This window comes from Molossus molossus, unplaced genomic scaffold, assembly GCF_014108415.1.
Source record: "Molossus molossus isolate mMolMol1 unplaced genomic scaffold, mMolMol1.p scaffold_m16_p_12, whole genome shotgun sequence".
NCBI classification, from domain to species: domain Eukaryota; kingdom Metazoa; phylum Chordata; class Mammalia; order Chiroptera; family Molossidae; genus Molossus; species Molossus molossus.
The window spans coordinates 82,661,982-82,678,552 of NW_023425347.1; the positions used below are offsets into that span (position 1 = coordinate 82,661,982).

The following is a 16,571-nucleotide window of genomic DNA, read 5'->3' on the forward strand; positions in this document are numbered from 1 at the left end:
GAACTACCCACGAGGATGGAGACGTTCCATGCTGCTGAGACCACAGTCACTAGCCACGTGGCCGTCGAGCACTTGAAATGTAGCTAGTGTGACTGAGGCACTGGATTTTAAATTTCATTTAATTTTAATTATTTATTTATTTATTTTAAAGAGATAGGACGTGAGAGGGAGAGAGAGATAGAAGCGTGCTCCCCACTGGGGATTGGGCCCACAACCCTGGCACGTGTCCTGGCCAGGAATCAAACCAGCGACCTCCTGGTGCACGGGCTGATGCCCAGCCACTGAGCCACACTGGCTGGACTAATTTTAATTACTTTAAATTGAAGTAGCCACATGTGGCTATTGGCTACCGTGCTGGACAGCACAGATCTACCTGGATCAACAATACTTCCAACTCTCCACGACCTCCCTTAATCTTGTCCCACCAATGAGTCCCACATCCTGAAAGATGTGTCCATTGAACAATTTGCATCGATTAAGTAATAATAAATGCATCTCCTCATTTCCATTTGTCAAAGGCCTGTGTAACAGTCAGCTTCTACTTCTCATGAACTCACTAGAATTTTGCGAGAGGATAAAATTCTAGCCTAAATCAAAGAAATGCTACTGTTCAGCCAGTCTGGGCCATGCTGGATTGTGGGCAAATGGTAAGATTTTTCTTGGGCTTTTAGTAATGTTGAAAATAGCCCAGCGAACCATATATTTTCTGTATGGATGGGTCCATAGAGACATCCCAGTTCCCGGTTGGGGATCACTGACGGATTCCTTTGAGGGCGCACTGGGGCCCCCAGGGGCCAGGGACTTGCCCAGGGCCGTGCAGCCCGCCTGTATTGCCCAGCAGACTTGCCCAGGGCCGTGCAGCCCGCCTGTATTGCCCAGCAGACTTGCCCAGGGCCGTGCAGCCCGCCTGTATTGCCCAGCAGACTTGCCCAGGGCCGTGCAGCCCGCCTGTATTGCCCAGCAGACTTGCCCAGGGCCATGCAGCCCGCCTGTATTGCCCAGCAGACTTGCCCAGGGCCATGCAGCCCGCCTGTACTGCCCAGCAGAACCGACAGTCAGGGTCCCGCCCTGCCTGTCCCCGGGACCCCGAGGGTAAAGCAGAGGTAAAGCTGGAGGTGGTCCTGGTCCTTGGGGAGCTTCCAGTCCCATGTGTGAAGGTGGCATGTCCCACAGGAAGGTAGCCATCGGGATGCCTGTGTGGCCAGGCTGACCCTCTAGACCAGCGGTTCTCAACCTGTGGGTCGTGATCCCTTTGGGGGTCGAACAACCCGTTCACAGGGGTCGCCTAAGACAAAACAGTAGCAAAATTACAGTTATGAAGTAGCAATGAAAATAATTTTATGGTTGGGGGTCACCGCAACATGAGGAACTGTATTAAAGGGTCGCGGCACTAGGAAGGCTGAGAACCACGGCCCTAGACCTCCCCTCAAGCTGAATCTCATCCAGGAGCTTCCTCAGGTCACACTCACTAGCTGTGACCTTTGTTAAGTGATCGCTTCTCAGAGGTTCCAATTCCTTGCTGATAAAATGGAGCTGCAGTAAATCAACTAAGATAACCTTAGTGATAGAGAGACTGTGTGTCCAACACTGAGGGTGAAAGGAGGGAGCAGGGCTCGGCCACACAGCCCTGGGTGCAGTTGTGCTGTTGGGTCTATTGCAGAATTTCTTTCAGCCTCAGTTTCCTCACCTGTGAAACAGAACAGCATGGTCTTGTGGGGCTGGGGGTGAGGATTCTACTCACTGTTCCCTGATGGGCGCTTGGCCTGGCGTCAGACACTCACACGGTGATCAGGAAATGCCAGGTTTCTTCTTCCTTTCTCGTCTCCATGTGACCTGTGCCACGGGCTTGTCCTCTGGAACATGGGCACTGGGACACGGGCTCCAGGCAGCCTGGCGCTGCTTCTGTTTGTTCCATAGCCCTCCCTGCAGGCAGGCCGGTGGCTGGCTGCTGGCTGGCGTTATCCACTGACCCTGGGCTCTCTCCCTTCAGGGACCTGATGGGCAGCCAGGACAGACTGGACTTCCAGGACCCAGAGGGATGCCAGTGAGTACAGTGTCTGAGGCAGCAGGAAGCCACAGCTGGCCCTGCCTCCGCACCCTCATCTACCCTCGTCTCCTCATCTTCCTGTGTTTCTTCCCTGCAGGGTGAAAGAGGATCTCGGGGGGAGAAGGTAAGCCCCACGACTCTGGGGAAATTCGCCGCCCCTAGAGACCCGCCACCCAAGGGAACCGTGTACATGCTAGTGGCCCTGGACTGTGCATGGGAGTCCTCCTGGTCTCCTTGCCTCCCACCAGCTCCCTGGTCCCGCTTCATCTGGTTGCTGACCCAAGGCTCCACCAGGGGCCCAGGAGACCCAGAGAGCTCCAAGATCTGCTCCCGCCGGCATGGGGGTGGCAGGGGCGTTTTGCAATGGGCAATGAGTCAGAGGCCAGGGCAGGGCACTGGGTCGGGAAGGGCTAGTGGGGAAGGGCAGAGATGCCAGGGACCTGGAGAGAAGGGCATGGAAGCCAGGCTGGGCCGAGGGCGGGGGCTGCAGCCGGTGGAGCTGCGACTGCGCCGGAGGCGAGAGCGCCCCTGCCGGGCTGACACTGAAGCAGGAAGGGCAGCAGCCATTGTTTGCAGGGTGCTTGCCACGGGGCAGGAGCTCCGCATGTACTGACCCATCCCATCCTCATGACAGTCCATGTATTTGGTATTATTACCCCCACCTTACAGATGAGGAGACTGAGGGCCAGAGTGGTCCAACAGACTGCCCAAGTGCACAGTCATAAGAGGCAGATCCTAGATTTAAACTCTGCCTTCTCCACCCCAAGAGCCTGTGCTGCCTCCCCGATGTCAGTTTCCAGAAGGTCCTCCATCCTTGCCCTCCTCTGACACAGGCTCCTGTCTTTTCAGGGTGAACCAGGGGAGTGCTCCTGTCCCTCCCGAGACCCTGTCTTCTCCGGCATGCCGGTAAGTGGTGCTGAGAGCCTTCCCCCCGCCGGGGGAGAGGCCCAGCTTCCCGCCACAGCCCAACATGCAAGGGCCCCGCAGGGCTTTGCGCCCCAGCCAGCTGCCTCCCCACGCAGCCCTGCGCTTGGTGTGGACATTGTCTGTAACCTCTCCCCTTCTTTTGCGACCCCCACTCCCACCCAGGGTGCTCCGGGACTTTGGATGGGCAGCTCCTGGCAGCCGGGCCCTCAGGTGTGTGTCGCTTGTCTCCTCTGTTTCTCCTCTTGTCCGCCAGCACCCCTCGGCTTGCCCACCCTCACACCCCTGCCCCCAGCAATGGGGCAGCGCTTTCTTCTGGGTCTGATTATTTCTTCTCTCCCTCAGGGTCCCCCAGGTGTTCCTGGACCACCAGGCCCCCCTGGAATGCCTGGGCTGCAGGTAAATGGGGGAGAAGAGAATGAGTTTGGGAGGCAAAGCGCATGCCCTGTGCTAGATCCCAAGTGTGCAGCTTCCCGCCCGGCACATACGCCTGTCATTTCTCACTCTGCTCTGGCTCCGGAGCGGTGTGGGGCCCCTGACCCTTAGGGCAGGCCCTGTGCGCTCCCAGCCTTTCTTCAAGGAATGTCCTTCGGTGAGCTAGCCCAGGCACCCTGCTGACACCCATGCCAGGCTCAGGCCTTGGCCAGCTGTCAGGAGCCCAGAATCTGGGTCAGATAACATTTTTTTACCCTGGTACAGAGCTCTAGCTGTATTTTGCACACTTGCTGTTTTCCAGGGACTGTTTTTTTTTTTAAAGGTGCTGGTGATAAAACAGTAGACAAAAATTAAAATCCCTGTCCTCTTGGAGCTTGAATTCTAGTAGGAGGGACAGATGTTTAACAAGATAAATAAAATAGGGTATGTTAGAAGGTGATGCATGCTAAGGAGAAAAATAAAGCAGGGAGTGGGGGTAGAAAATGGGAGGAGGGCAGGGAAGAGATTTGGGGGGAAAAGTAGAAAAGAAGGCGACATTTGAACCAGGTCTTAAAGGGAATGAGGAGCGAGCCTGTGAGGACGAGGACCCCGAGCGAGCAGCGGTGCGAAGGCCCAGGGGAATGTGTGGGGAGAGCCCGGAGTTGGGATCCCTGCCGCGTTGTGATCGGAGTGTTCATTCCAGAGCCTGGCAGCCTGGCTGTCAATCCCAGCTCTGCCATGTGCTAGCTGTGTGATGCCGGTCAAGTCACTCACCCCTCTGTGCCTCCAGTCCTTCATCTGCTAACTGGGGATAATTACAACACGTGCCTCATGGGGCTATTGTGAATTTTAAACAAATTAAGTTAATGCATGCAAAATGTATAGAACCAGGCCTGGCACATAGTAGATACTCAGAAGGCATTCGCCATCCTTACGACAACTACTACTGTTATTTTTTATCCATTCTCTCATTCATTGGAACCTTACATAAACTCCAGTAGGAAGGTGGTGCTATCCCTAAGTCAGCTGGGCAAACCGAGGCTCTGAGACGTGAGGCCATCCGGCTGGGGGCTGGTGGTGCTGGGCTGGGCTTCCCCGTGCAGGGCGCTTTCTGCTCCCCTGCGCTGCCTTTCAGGACAGTTCCCCAGTGGGTGGCACATCAGGCCGCAGTTCCTGGAGCTTGTAGGAGGCACAGACAGCGGCTTCTGCATGTCTGGCTCTCAGCTCCTGGAAGAGGGATTCTCACCTGAAGAAGCAGAGCAGAACCACATGGAAGCCTTTTATAAACTATGTCCTCCCCATGGCCCTGGTGATTTGGCGATTTCACACACACACACACACACACACACACACACACTGCTGATAGGAGTCTCCATTGGGATCACAATTCTCTCCGTCTTCTCCAGAAGCAGACGTAGAGCCAACTCTGGGTCCCCCAAAGGGCAGTCACACATTGACCAAGTGTCCAGGCTTCCGGCTACCCTCCTGCCAGGAAACAGGGATCTGCCTGCGGGGGCTTGCGGTTTGCCTGGGGAAGCAGTCAGTCGCACAAGCTCACGCTGATGTGGCGTGAGCGCTGCCAAGGCCTGCGGGGGGAGGAGGCCGACAAGAGTGACTGCTGAGCCTGCTCCCGGGCACCAGGGTCTTGCTCCAGCGCCAGTGCTGGGGACCAAGCTGGGGCTGCCACTGCCCGCACCTGCCCCGTGCCAGGTGGTCTGCTGCCGCTCCTCGTGTGTGGAAACAGGCTCAGAGATATCGCACTTACTGGTCCAAGGCCGCTGCTTGGTTCTGTCATAATCCTCCTCCATGTCACAGAAGAGGAAACTGAGGCACAGAGGTTAGGAAATGTGCCCAAGGCTAGACAGCCAGTGTAGCTAACTGGTCACACCTACAGTAGACCAACAGGTGGGAGTCTTAGATCCGGGAGGGCAGGAAAGAAAATCACACAAAATCAGGCTTCAACTAACACACGGGCAGTGGAGAGAGGAGCACGGGGTGAACAGTAACTCAGGGCGTAATTGTAATGAACATGCTCAAGGTGTTTTCCCTTTCCCAAGGCGCTGTTCTAAGCACTTTACCCCGTTAACTGATTTAGGAGACAGAACGAGCAAGGCTGGGAGACCACGTGTGGCGGTGCGCCGGGGGCAGGGAGGCGGACGCGCGGTCTGACCGGGCCTGGCGGAACCCGGCCTGAAACAGGGCGGGCTGGCGGGAGAAGGTGGCATGTTCTGTGGCTGGGGGCTGGGACCTGAGGGAGGCCGACGCTCAGGGCCGGCCGAGGGAATCCCACGCGGGGACAGGGTGTTCACACAACATGCTTTGAGCGCAAGCCTCCTCTGCTCCGGCACCGGGGCCTGAAAGGGGGAGGTGCTCCCTGCCTCCATGGGTATTTAATATGCAGGGGTGCACTTCGAGTCTGCAGGGGGGGCAGAGTTGGGTTGGCAAACGTTCCGGTACGCATCCTGCGTGCCTGGCTCTGTACTAAGCTCCTTACAGCTGTGGTCTCCTTTAGGCCTCACTGTAAACGAACCCTGCTTGACAGATAAGGAAACCGAGGCACACAGATTTTTTCCCCCCTCAAGTAACCCACCAAAAGTTACACAGGTAGTAGTAGGAGTTTGCACCCAGCTAGGTCTGATTCTCCAGCCTCCGCCCTGTGCGTGTGACGATTCGGGCTGCCTTGAGGAATGATGCCCGAACAGGGGCTGAGGGGAGTTGGAGCCAGTGGTCCTCGCTCGGAATCCCACCTCCGCGCCTTGCCTGTCCTGTGACCTTGGGCAGTTACCCTCTCGGAGTTCTTTCTGCTTTTAAGGTGGAGATAACACCCAGTTCACCAACAGAATTGTGCGGATTCTGTGTTTTCAGCACAGAAAGAACTACTAGTTAGTTACTGTATGGAAGACCCCCCCCCCCCCCCCGCCTAATTTCTGACTTCCTGTAACATGTAGGGAAGAAAACACCCTGTTGGACTGGTGTTGGGGTTACCCCGCTGGGCCTTCTCAGCTTTGCCTACAGTCTGGGGATTTTGAGCCCAGAATATGGGCTCAGCTCTGCGGGATGAGGGGAAGAGGCAGGGGGATGGAGGGAATGAAGCAGGGCTGGAGAGAGGAGCCACTCACCCGTGTCTCTTGGCCGCAGGGAGTGCCTGGGAACAACGGACTGCCCGGACAGCCTGGGCTAACGGCGGAACTGGTAGGTACCGGCCGGACTCACTGTCCAGCCGCCTCCCTGCCCTTCCCAGGGCTGAGCTGGCCGGGCCCGCTCCCTGGGCTGCAGTGGGGGTCCCTCTTTTCTCCCTCTTCCAAAGCTGGGAGAAGCCTGGACGGCCTGTGGCTTCCCAAGGTTCCGCCTGATGCCATGCATCCCCTCCCCCTCCCCTCCCCTGCCTGAGCCCTCCTGTCTCTCTCTTGCAGGGATCCTTACCTATTGAACAGCACCTCATTCAGGTAAGAGGGTGAGAGGAAGGGAGTAGGGACCTGAGGGGGTGGCAGAGAGCTGCAGATGAAGCTGTTTGTGGGCAAGGTGTGTGTGCTCCGGGCATGTCTGATGGGCCTAGCGCGGTGCCCGGCTCCTGACAGACCCTAGTCAGTGCCTGCCGAGTGCCTGCCGAGTGACTGAAGGAATCCTGAGAAGGTACCCATGTGGCGGATGCTGTTGGCAGTTCCAACTCCAAAGTCTGCTGCCAGTGAGGCCCTGTACCAGCCTGGTCACGCCAGGGCAGGGCCCAGCAGTGCCCCGAGCAGAGCGGGGAGGGTGACAGGTGAGGTCGTCGGGCTGCTGCCAAGGTTACATCCTATGATAAGACTGGGTGGGGCCTGGAAAAAGGTGTTAGCCATCTCTGGTCCGTCCAGAAAGAATCCAGGGATGAGATGGGATTCGAGAAGCAATTCTAGTGGTGCAAGAGGACTTGGGCCTGGTAGGAGAGTCGCCTGTGCCAGGGCCTGCAGACAGTGTCAGGATCACACCCAAGGGCTGTGGCTTGGTCTGGCCTCGCAGGCTGGGCAGAGATTCCCCTTGGAAGCCAAGGGTGACGCAGCCCTTCCTTGCTCAGTCACCTCTGGAGACGAGGCCAGCTCAGCATCCTCAGGGGTTTCCCCCAAGCTGTGGTCACCAGAGTGCCCTGTCCTGGCCACCCCTTCTAGCACTGGCCAGTCAGTGCCCTGGATGTCCCGCTGCCCCCCCGGTCCTGGTCAGGACAGCTGGGGAGTGCCTGCCCACCCTGCTCTAGACTGCAGATGTCTCCAGAAGCAGCCCGAGGCCAGGTTAGCCTCCTGGCAGCGGTTCCGTGTTGGAGCACAGTGGGGTTGTGGCAAGGAAACCGCAGCTCCTCTCCGCCGGGCTTCTGGCCGGCTGGGCTCCCCCAAGCCCTGCCCCTGGGCACGTGGTTGTGCAGCTCGTGCAGGACTTAACATTTCCCTGTGTGACGTTTCACCCAGCACTAACCAAGTGCTCTGCAGACGGCCCTCCGCAGCTGCCGGAGGGGCCTCAGAGGGCACCCCAGAGGGTGCTCCCCAGGAGCCCCCGCCACCAGCCGCACGCACAGCCCAGAGAAAGCCTGGGCCTCGGGACGAGCACCGGCTCTGGCCTCAGACAGACCAGGGTTTAGTCCAGGCTCCCCCATACCTTAGACAAGTCACGCTGTCACTTCAAGCGTCAATTTCCTTATCTCCACCATGCTTATAAGATGACCTGCCTCGTTGTACTGTCAGGATTGAGTGTGATAACGTGCAGAGGCCTATTACAATGACTGTCACATGGGTGCTGAGCAAATGACAACCGTTATCATCGGGCTCCGCAGTGCACAGTGAAGGTGGAGCAGGGGCTCCTGTCTCGGGGTCCAGACACCCCGCCAGGCCATGCAGAGACGCCAGCCTCCCCGGGCCTCTGAAACTGTGGTCCACTTTTCACAAGGGGGTTTTATTTTTCTGAGAAGAGGACTCATAGCTTCCATCAAATGCCCAGAGGTCTCTGTGACCCCAAGAGGTTAAAACCCCCATTGAGAGGAGGACTTTGTCAGGGAGACTGTCAGGCCCAGCGAACTGGGAGGCTAAGACGTGGGATCTGCTGGGCACAGGGCAGCTGCATCCCAGAGGTGCCTGCAGGAGGCCTGGGCCAGCTGTTCGGAGCCAGCCTCTCCAGCCTGGCCCTGGTGGCGTGTCCTCACAGCGAGTGCAGCGTGCAGGAGCAGCTGAGACAGATGGTCCCTCCGTGGGCTCTGCCTCCTCCCACACGCCTGTCTGGAAAGTGGCTTTGGCAGGGCCCCACCAGAGCTTCTTCCTGGAGGGAGCTCAAAGCCAGTGTTGGGATTGGGTCCCCTGAGGACGGAGCAAAGCTGCCCGAGGGACGTGACTGGGGAGAAGGAAAGGGGACTGCCTCCAGGCACGGTGTCCCGGCTGAGTTCAGATGGGGGTTCTTCCCTCTGGCCCATCCTGGCCGGCTCAGGCCCATGCCCACTGCCCTCTCCTTTTTCTCCTCAGACCATCTGCGGGGACTGTGCCCAGGGGCAGGTGGCCCGCCCAGCAGCCCTTCTGCAGAAAGGAGAGAAGGGGGACCAGGGCATCCCCGGCGTGCCAGGCCTTGACAACTGTGCCCGGGTAGGAGGCTGGGCAGGGCGGCCTGGTGCAGGGAGAGCTCCTGGTGGCCTCGCCTGACAGCCTCTCGTTGTCCCCACAGTGCTTCATAGAGCAGGAGCGCCCCAGAGCCGAGGAGGCCCGGGTGAGTGGGCCCTCGCCTTCTCCTCACCCCCTGCCCTGACCCCACGGGCAGCAGCCCCAGGGCTCACTGCCACCATCCCCGCCCACTCCAGGGAGACAACAGCGAGGGAGAGCCGGGCTGTGCTGGGAGCCCTGGCCTGCCGGGCCCCCCAGGACTGCCGGGCCAGAGAGGAGAAGAGGTAAGGCCGGGGGCTGGGCCCTCGTCTGTGCAGGGGCCTTTCGTTCCCGAGGGCAGTTCGATTCCCGCCAAAGGCTTCTGGGGCCCTCCGGTGGCTCCCCGTCTCTTGGGAGTCCTTCAGGGTCCTCGGGGGCCGCAGGTCAGCTGGCACCCCGGTCTCTGACGCCGTCTGCTCTCCTCGCACGCTGGCCTCCTCTGCTCTCGGTCCGCGGGACCCTCTCCCTCCCCGGCCTAGCTGCTGCTGTCTCACCAGAGCCCCCACTGTCTGGCACACTGTGTGCTTCCTTCATTTAAGAACATCCACGGGTATCTACTGAGCACCAACCGTGTGCCGTTCACTACCGTCCATCTCGCTCCTGGAGTGAGGCCACGAGGCTCGGATTTCTGTTTTATCGCCATGTCCCCAGCATCTGGCCTAGTGCCTGGTACCTAGTAGCTGCTCAATAAACGTTTGTTGGATGATTGAATGAACTGACAGGTTAAATGTCAGCTTTGACAGTCTGCCTTGACTTCAGCTGCCTGTAGACACGGCTGTGGAGAGCCGGAGGAAGGCTGCTGAGGCCGCGGGCCTGAGCCTCTTCATCCATTTCCCTTGGCTTCCTTTGCAGGGTCCACCTGGCATGAGGGGCTCCCCAGGTCCTCCAGGCCCTATTGTAAGTATCTGTGGTTTCCTGGCCTGCTTGCGAAGCTCTCAGAGGGGGCCCAGTGCCTGGACACCATTGCGCTGCCCTGTCTCCAGGACGCTGGGCAGGGCAGAGACACAGAACTTCCACTGCCCGCTCCTTTCTCTCGTCAGAGCATCTGTGGGGACTGTGGACTCCCACCTCCGAACCCCTGGGGACTGGCTGCTGTGCCTGTGGTCCTGCAGGCCCTCAGGGCACATCGTGCTTCCCCATCCCTGTCCCTGCTGTGTTTTGCACAAGGGACCCAGGCTGCCCTGGCAGGGGGCCTAGGCTCCTGGCTCGTGGTCTCAGCAGCCAGGAGAGCATGCGGCAAGCTGGCCCAATCTCTCCATGCCCCGTGACACCAGTCCCTCCAGGGGCCAGGGGCTGGGCCGGCACTGCCCTCCACTGCTCTGTAGGGCCATCTCTAGGACAAGTCTACAAAGGCCAGACCAGGGGCATCCTCCCTGGAGCTCTCTGTGGTGTTGATGTGGCAGGAAAATAGAAGTGACTAGAAAAGACTGGAAGAACTGAAAATGCTTTCTTTGGAGGAAAAAAAAAAAGGCTGGTGGGAGCTATCTTAGAACCAGGGCCTATGGAGGTCAGGTAACAGGCATGAGGGGCTTCCACTCCAGCAAGGGGGTTCAGTTAGACTCGGGAAGACTTGGGAAGGGCTGCTTGACTCTGGGGGCTGCTTCGCATCCCTGCCGATGGCAGAGCCATTCTTCCTGGAGCCAAGGGGAGGAGCACGTGTCTCTGGGCCAAGACTGCCAAAGAGTATCTTTTCCAGCTGCCTTGAAATATTCCCGTGACCTCTCCCATGACCCCGCAGCCCCAGACTGTGCCCCAGGGAGGCTGTGCTTGTGAGATGTGACCTGCCTGTTTCTCCCACCAGGGCCCCCCAGGTTTTCCTGGTGCCGTTGGCTCCCCCGGATTGCCTGTAAGAACCTAGTGCTGCTCGACCTCCCCTCCCCCTGCCAGCCAGGTCTCTGTGGCTTTTGCTTGTCTCCTTTGCTGTCATGCCCTCACCTCCATCCTCCGTGTTTGTTGTCGTCCGCCTGCAGGCATGGTAGCTAACGACACAGGTTCCCTGAGGTCCCAGCAGCTTGGACATCCTCCGAGTCTCTGCCTTCTTTCCATTTTCCCTTCTTCCTCTTCTGCTTTCTTCCCCTCCCTTTCTCGCCCCGCCCCTTCCCTTCCCCTTATCTCTCCCACAACCACACATCACTCCACTGGAGCTATTTTACCTTCATGTTTTAAGCTGGTGCCTCTTTATTCCTCCCTTCTCGTTTCTGCCTCCTGCTTCTCCCACCTTTGGTGTTGACTGAGATTTGCTGAAAGTCATTCTTGGGGCCCTGCCAGGCACCTGGCACTGAGCCTGGCAAAGATGCCAAAGCTTTAGGGCTTCACATTGCAGGCTGGCACCGGTTGGCTGCCCTGCTGCTCGGCAGGGCTGTCCAGAGGCACCCGGGGACCAGAAGGTGACTGTGCCTACACCTTTCCCATCGTCCTGGAGGAAACGCTCAGCTTCCTCCCCTTCCTTTCCTCTTTCCTGGCTCCAGACCAGTCTGCCCCGAGGCTGGGCACGTGCTGCCAGCCGGCAGGGTCTCCGAGTGTCGTGGGGCCTGCCCCTCTGCTCCGGCACCTGGCTCCTCGGGCTGCTCCTTCTGCCAGGTGTTGTTCATCGCTCTGCCTTCATCGTCATCACAATTGTGTTTAAATGCTCCCCATCCTCATGTTGCTCCCTCCTGGGTCATGGAAACTAACCTCTTGTTTGTCAGATTTCGTGTTCCTGGGCCGGGCTCCGCTCCTCCCAGGCCTGGTGATGAAGGCCCAGGGGCAGGCCCCCCTTGTCGCAGCTCCATCTGTCCCCACACCCTCATCCTGGCCGGACCTTGTCTGTTTCTGCTTGCTTGGGTGAAGGGGCCATCTGTCCGTCTAGCCATCTGTCTTGTGTTGTGGAAAGGTTTGGGCGCCGTCTCTCGTGGGCACGAGGGAGAAGGGCAGACGTGGCCCCTCAGTGGTGTGGTGAATGTACGAAGGGCAGGCCAGGAGGAGGGGCGTGGGCTCTGGCCTTGATTGACCCTGAGATTCCCCTTCCCCCCCAAAACGTGACAGGGACTGCTCTGGAAGGAGCCTTCCCATGTGTCTCCCCTGTGTCCCTGAAAGGAGATTTTGACTGGGGCGGGGGGCACTTGGACAGGTAAGTGTTGGGTATCCGGTGATACATTTTAGTGGGAGCATCACTCTAGGGACACCTGTCCTGACAGTTGCCTTCACAGGGAGCACCCATGTGTACACCCTAAACAGTCACTACAGTAGGCACCCCAGTGACAGTCACCTGCCTGAGAGGTGCCCTCTGGGAGTCACCTAACCTGGGGATATGTCACTGTAGTTCCCTGTCTTGGGGGGTATGCTTCTGAGAGGCACCCATATATGGGAGTTTATGCTTCTGACAGTTACCTTCTTAGGGCACACGCCCTATGGACACCTTGCTGGGGACCACAGGGGCCACCAGCAGCCCCCACCTCTGCCTGGAACAGAAGCAGGGCTGTGGGCAGGGGCGGGAGTCGGGCTGGGTGGGGAGTGTCCGCCCCTGCAGTTTCTCATGACTTTTCTCTCCAAGGGTCTTCAAGGAGAGCGAGGCCTCAGGGGCCTGACGGGAGAGAAGGGGGAACTGGTAAGAGGAGGCCGGCGGGGGCTGGAGAGAGATTCTGGGCCCTGGGAAGACAGGTTGGCCCAGGGACGGTTGCTGTGTGGACGGGAGGTGCACTCCTGCTTTTGAAAATCTCTGCCCCTCAGCCCTGATTCCCTCAGTATGGGGGTCTTCACACCACCTCAGGATCAAAGGAGGCCCATCTCCCTGTGCCCCAACTCCCTGTAAGAGGAAACACCCCTGTCCCCTGGCTCCACCAGTGTCCCTGGGGCTTTCTCCCTCCATCTTCCTGTAGCCCTTAGCGGGTCCCTTCTCCTCCCCGTCCCGGTCCCGTCAGCCCCTGCTCTCTCCGGGCCTTCCCCCTGGCTCAAGCTCCCAGGCTCCTCTGCTTGTCAAGCCCTGGAGAGCCCGGGCCTGGCGATGGCCCCTGTGGCTGTACTAGGCTGGGTGGCTGCTGAATGGCAGCTCCAGGTCTCCTGGCTCTGGCTACGTTTCTGCCCAGGAAGAGGGAGCAGAAATGTTAGGGGACTGATCATGTCTACCTTTCTTTGCAGGGGCCACCAGGACAACCTGGCTACCCAGGTGCCATGGGCCCACCGGGACTGCCTGTGAGTAAGGGGACCCTGGATCTGGGGGTACTGAAGCCTTGGGGTGGTGGTCGGACGGGACCAGGCTCGGACACCCCTCAGGAGGCTACTTCGTTTCCAAGCATTTCGGCCCATGCCTCGGCTGGCTGTCCCCGCACAGCCCCTGCCGGGAGCCCCTTCGGAGTGCGGCTTGTCTCACCACTTTGCTCTGGGGGTCCCTGCAGTCACTGCGCATCCGGGGCCAGACGCTCCGAGTACCCCGAGAGGCCAGACCCAGCAAGGCTGAGATCTGCTTCCTGGGCGGGGAGATTGAGAAATTTGGGGGCCGCTCCACACAGGAGCCTGCTGGGTGGACATGCCCCCCCCCCCCGCCCCGAGGGCCACGGGGGCCACCTCTCCCCTCCCCCACAACTGTGTGCCAGCTGCAGTCTCCACCCTCACGTTAGCCCTGTGACAGGCAGGCCGTGGGGCTGATTCCACTCTCTCCGCTCGCTCTCAGGGCATCAAGGGGGAGCGCGGCTACGTGGGGCCCTCCGGAGAGAAGGGAGAATCGGTGAGTCTGGCACAGCTCAGGATGGGAGCAGGTTTCAAGGGGTGCCGGGCCCTGCCCCCTGCCACTGTGCCACTAGAGTTTCCCAGAAGCCTGTGAGAGGGCGCGTGTCCCCTGCCCCCTGCCCCTGTGTCACTCCAGCTGGTCTCCAGCAGTCAGCACAGGGTGCGAGGCCGGAGCTGTGAGGAGAATCCCAGCAGGAGTCATGGAGCCGATGGCCCAGGCTGCCAAGGAGGGGGCCAGGAGTCAGCCGGCAGGAGACCCCCTTCCCACCCCCACCCCCACCCCAGCAGAGGCAGGCTGACCGGCCTGGCATCTAGACCCAGCTCTGCCACCCGGTCGTCCTCTCCTGCAAGCTCAGAGCCACCCTTCGCTGTCAGATGAGGATACTGAGGCTCGCGGGGGTCCCGCCGCTAGTTAGTGAGTTAGGGTAGAGCCTGCATTCGAACCCGGGTCTGTTTGTGAGAAACTGCCCAAACCTTAGCCTTCCCTTCCCCTCACACGTGTCAGTGAGGGCCTGGCGGTGCAGCCGACCCGCTGTGCGCTTATTCAGTACCAAATGTGTGTCCTGGGACTGCTGGGCGCCAGGCTGTAGGGATGCTGTGGTGGGTAAAACAGGCAGCTGTGTCCCCTGCCCTCACGGAGCTCACATTCTGGGGGCGGGCAGATAGCAGATGGGTGAGACCCATGGAGGAACTAGGTGAGGCGCTGGAGCGGCAGGGAGGACTCCTGGGGGTGGGCTTTGAGCTCAGCCCCCAATGAAGTGGGGGAGGGGTCCCATAGTTGTCTGTACTGCGGAATCCCAGAGGGAGAGACCACCGTGGGGGTGCTGAAGGACCGACTTTGAGCCATTTAATGATCTAATGACTCGAGAGACCTGGAAGGGATCGGAACGGAGGCATTGTGGGTAGTGGGTACAGCGTGCAAAGGCCCAGGGTGTGGGCGTGCAGAGTGTGGTCAGGGAACAGCGGGCTGACCACGCAAGGCAGAAGATAAGAACGGGAGAGGGGGGTGAGCGGAGGGGTGGTCGGTACCAGATCACACAAAGCCTCAAAACCCAGCCCTGGTGAGAGGTGCTCCTCATTCAGTTGGCAGAGGGGAGCCATGGAAGGTTTTGAAGCAAGAGTGTTACAATCCAAGCAGTATTGGAGAACTTGGCAGCCAGCTGCTGGCTGGATTGGAGCGAGCCAAGAGGAGGCAGGACTCATTAAAAGGCTAGTTAGAAAGCTCAGGCAAGAGAGGGGGGCCTGAACAGACCACGGGGAGCCTCCCAGCACATCCTGCCCCTGCTCTGTGTCCCGTCCCCCGCCCCATCCCTTGATTGCCCACCTCCTTCAGTCAGAGTGATGAATTTTGCTCCTTTGGGTCCCCAGGGCCCACCAGGATCTGAAGGCCTCCCAGGTCCCCCAGGCCCAGCGGTGAGTACGGGAGGGGTGGGGAGCCGTGGGCTGGGAACCCCTGGTCCTGGTCCTGCCCTGAGATCTGAGGGCAGGAAGATTGCGTTCCAGCTGCATTGTTCTCTGTGGTGACAGGGTCCCAGAGGAGAGCGAGGACCCCAAGGGAACTCGGGTGAGAAGGGCGACCAGGTGAGTGGCAACCAGGACCTGGCTAGCTGTTCGGACCACAATGGATGGCTTGGAGGAGGCAGGGGAGGGGTAGGGCCCTCTCCTTGGTGGTCACCTTCGCATGTGGAGGGGTGACCAGCGGTAGCCTCCCAGCCCTCGTCCATCTGGAGTTGTAACCTCCTAGCTCATGTCCAGAGCCTTACCTGCTGGCCACCTTGCGCAGCGTGCAGGGCAAGGCCGTGTCTGGAAGCAATATCACCGTGACTCTTTCTACCTGGGCGGCCGGTGGGGGAGAAGGGGCAGCACAGCAAACGGTCCCTTGCTTCTCCCTGCAGGGATTTCAAGGCCAGCCGGGCTTTCCGGGCCAGCCGGTGAGTGAAGACACCAAGACGCCAGCCCTGTCTGATGTGATTCCATCTGGACGGGGCAGGCTTGACCAGGCCAGACGCGGCTGCATGGGCCTGTGGGGGAGGGAGGCACAGGGGAACAGCCTGGGTGGCCAGGCCTGATTCCAGGAGCCAGGACCTGGAGAGCAGGGCCTCCTGGGTGGGCCCCGGCCCAGCAGGCTGGCGGACTGTGCTTCTGGGTGGTGTTTCGAGAAATCCTCAACAACAGTGGAGCGCAAGCAACCGGAAGAGGAGGGGAGCGCCCCCCGGCCCCTCGTTCAATCTGCCTGCCCCTTTGTTGATACAGGGTCCCCCTGGATTCCCAGGCAAAGCAGGAGCACCGGGCCCACCCGGCCCCCAAGCGGAAAAGGTGAGCAGGACTCCAAGTTGGCCGTAGTCACAGATCTGAGTCATTCAGCTCCCACACCCCCGTTTCACCCCCAGCAACTAGCCTTTGGAAATCCAGGAACTGCCTCCGTTATATCCAGGGTGGAGGAAGGACCTCCAGGATGGCCCTGGCAACGCCCACACTAGCTCAGGGCCCAGGGCCAACCAGTGGGCGCTAGGGATGGGTCAGGACACCCGGCAGCCTCTGCAGCCCCTGCCTGTTGGGAGAGGATGGGTGGGGAGGAGGCGGAGGGGTGTCGTGAGAGGTGGGTGACCAGGATGTGACAGGCCAGCCTAGGCCAGCTTCATCTCCTCCAGCGGGAAGGTGGGGAGTTGAGAGGAGGAAGCATGCAGACTGGGAGCCCCAGAACCCCACAGCAGGGGGAGCTCTGGGCATTTGCCTTCTGGATCTGACGTTAGCAGGAAGAAACCAACCTGGAGGTGTTGTCCCCAAAGGCTCAGAGAATGACCTAGTGATAAAGGTGGGAAGGGACAGAAGTC

General features: G+C 59.7%; 1 protein-coding gene across 1 annotated transcript in view; it reads left to right on the forward strand.

Moving 5' to 3' along the window:
• The window catches only part of COL16A1 (collagen type XVI alpha 1 chain), a 48,615-nt gene that overhangs the window by 19,797 nt on the left and 12,247 nt on the right, over positions 1-16,571 (forward strand). Inside the window, exons 39-57 of the mRNA XM_036257185.1 lie at positions 1,991-2,044; positions 2,145-2,171; positions 2,897-2,953; positions 3,137-3,184; positions 3,317-3,370; positions 6,524-6,577; positions 6,799-6,831; positions 8,863-8,979; positions 9,059-9,100; positions 9,192-9,278; positions 9,886-9,930; positions 10,835-10,879; positions 12,566-12,619; positions 13,150-13,203; positions 13,682-13,735; positions 15,106-15,150; positions 15,265-15,318; positions 15,633-15,668; positions 15,991-16,053. Coding sequence (XP_036113078.1) covers positions 1,991-2,044; positions 2,145-2,171; positions 2,897-2,953; positions 3,137-3,184; positions 3,317-3,370; positions 6,524-6,577; positions 6,799-6,831; positions 8,863-8,979; positions 9,059-9,100; positions 9,192-9,278; positions 9,886-9,930; positions 10,835-10,879; positions 12,566-12,619; positions 13,150-13,203; positions 13,682-13,735; positions 15,106-15,150; positions 15,265-15,318; positions 15,633-15,668; positions 15,991-16,053 — 1,023 coding nt within the window. The remainder of the gene's footprint in view (positions 1-1,990; positions 2,045-2,144; positions 2,172-2,896; positions 2,954-3,136; positions 3,185-3,316; positions 3,371-6,523; positions 6,578-6,798; positions 6,832-8,862; positions 8,980-9,058; positions 9,101-9,191; positions 9,279-9,885; positions 9,931-10,834; positions 10,880-12,565; positions 12,620-13,149; positions 13,204-13,681; positions 13,736-15,105; positions 15,151-15,264; positions 15,319-15,632; positions 15,669-15,990; positions 16,054-16,571) is intronic.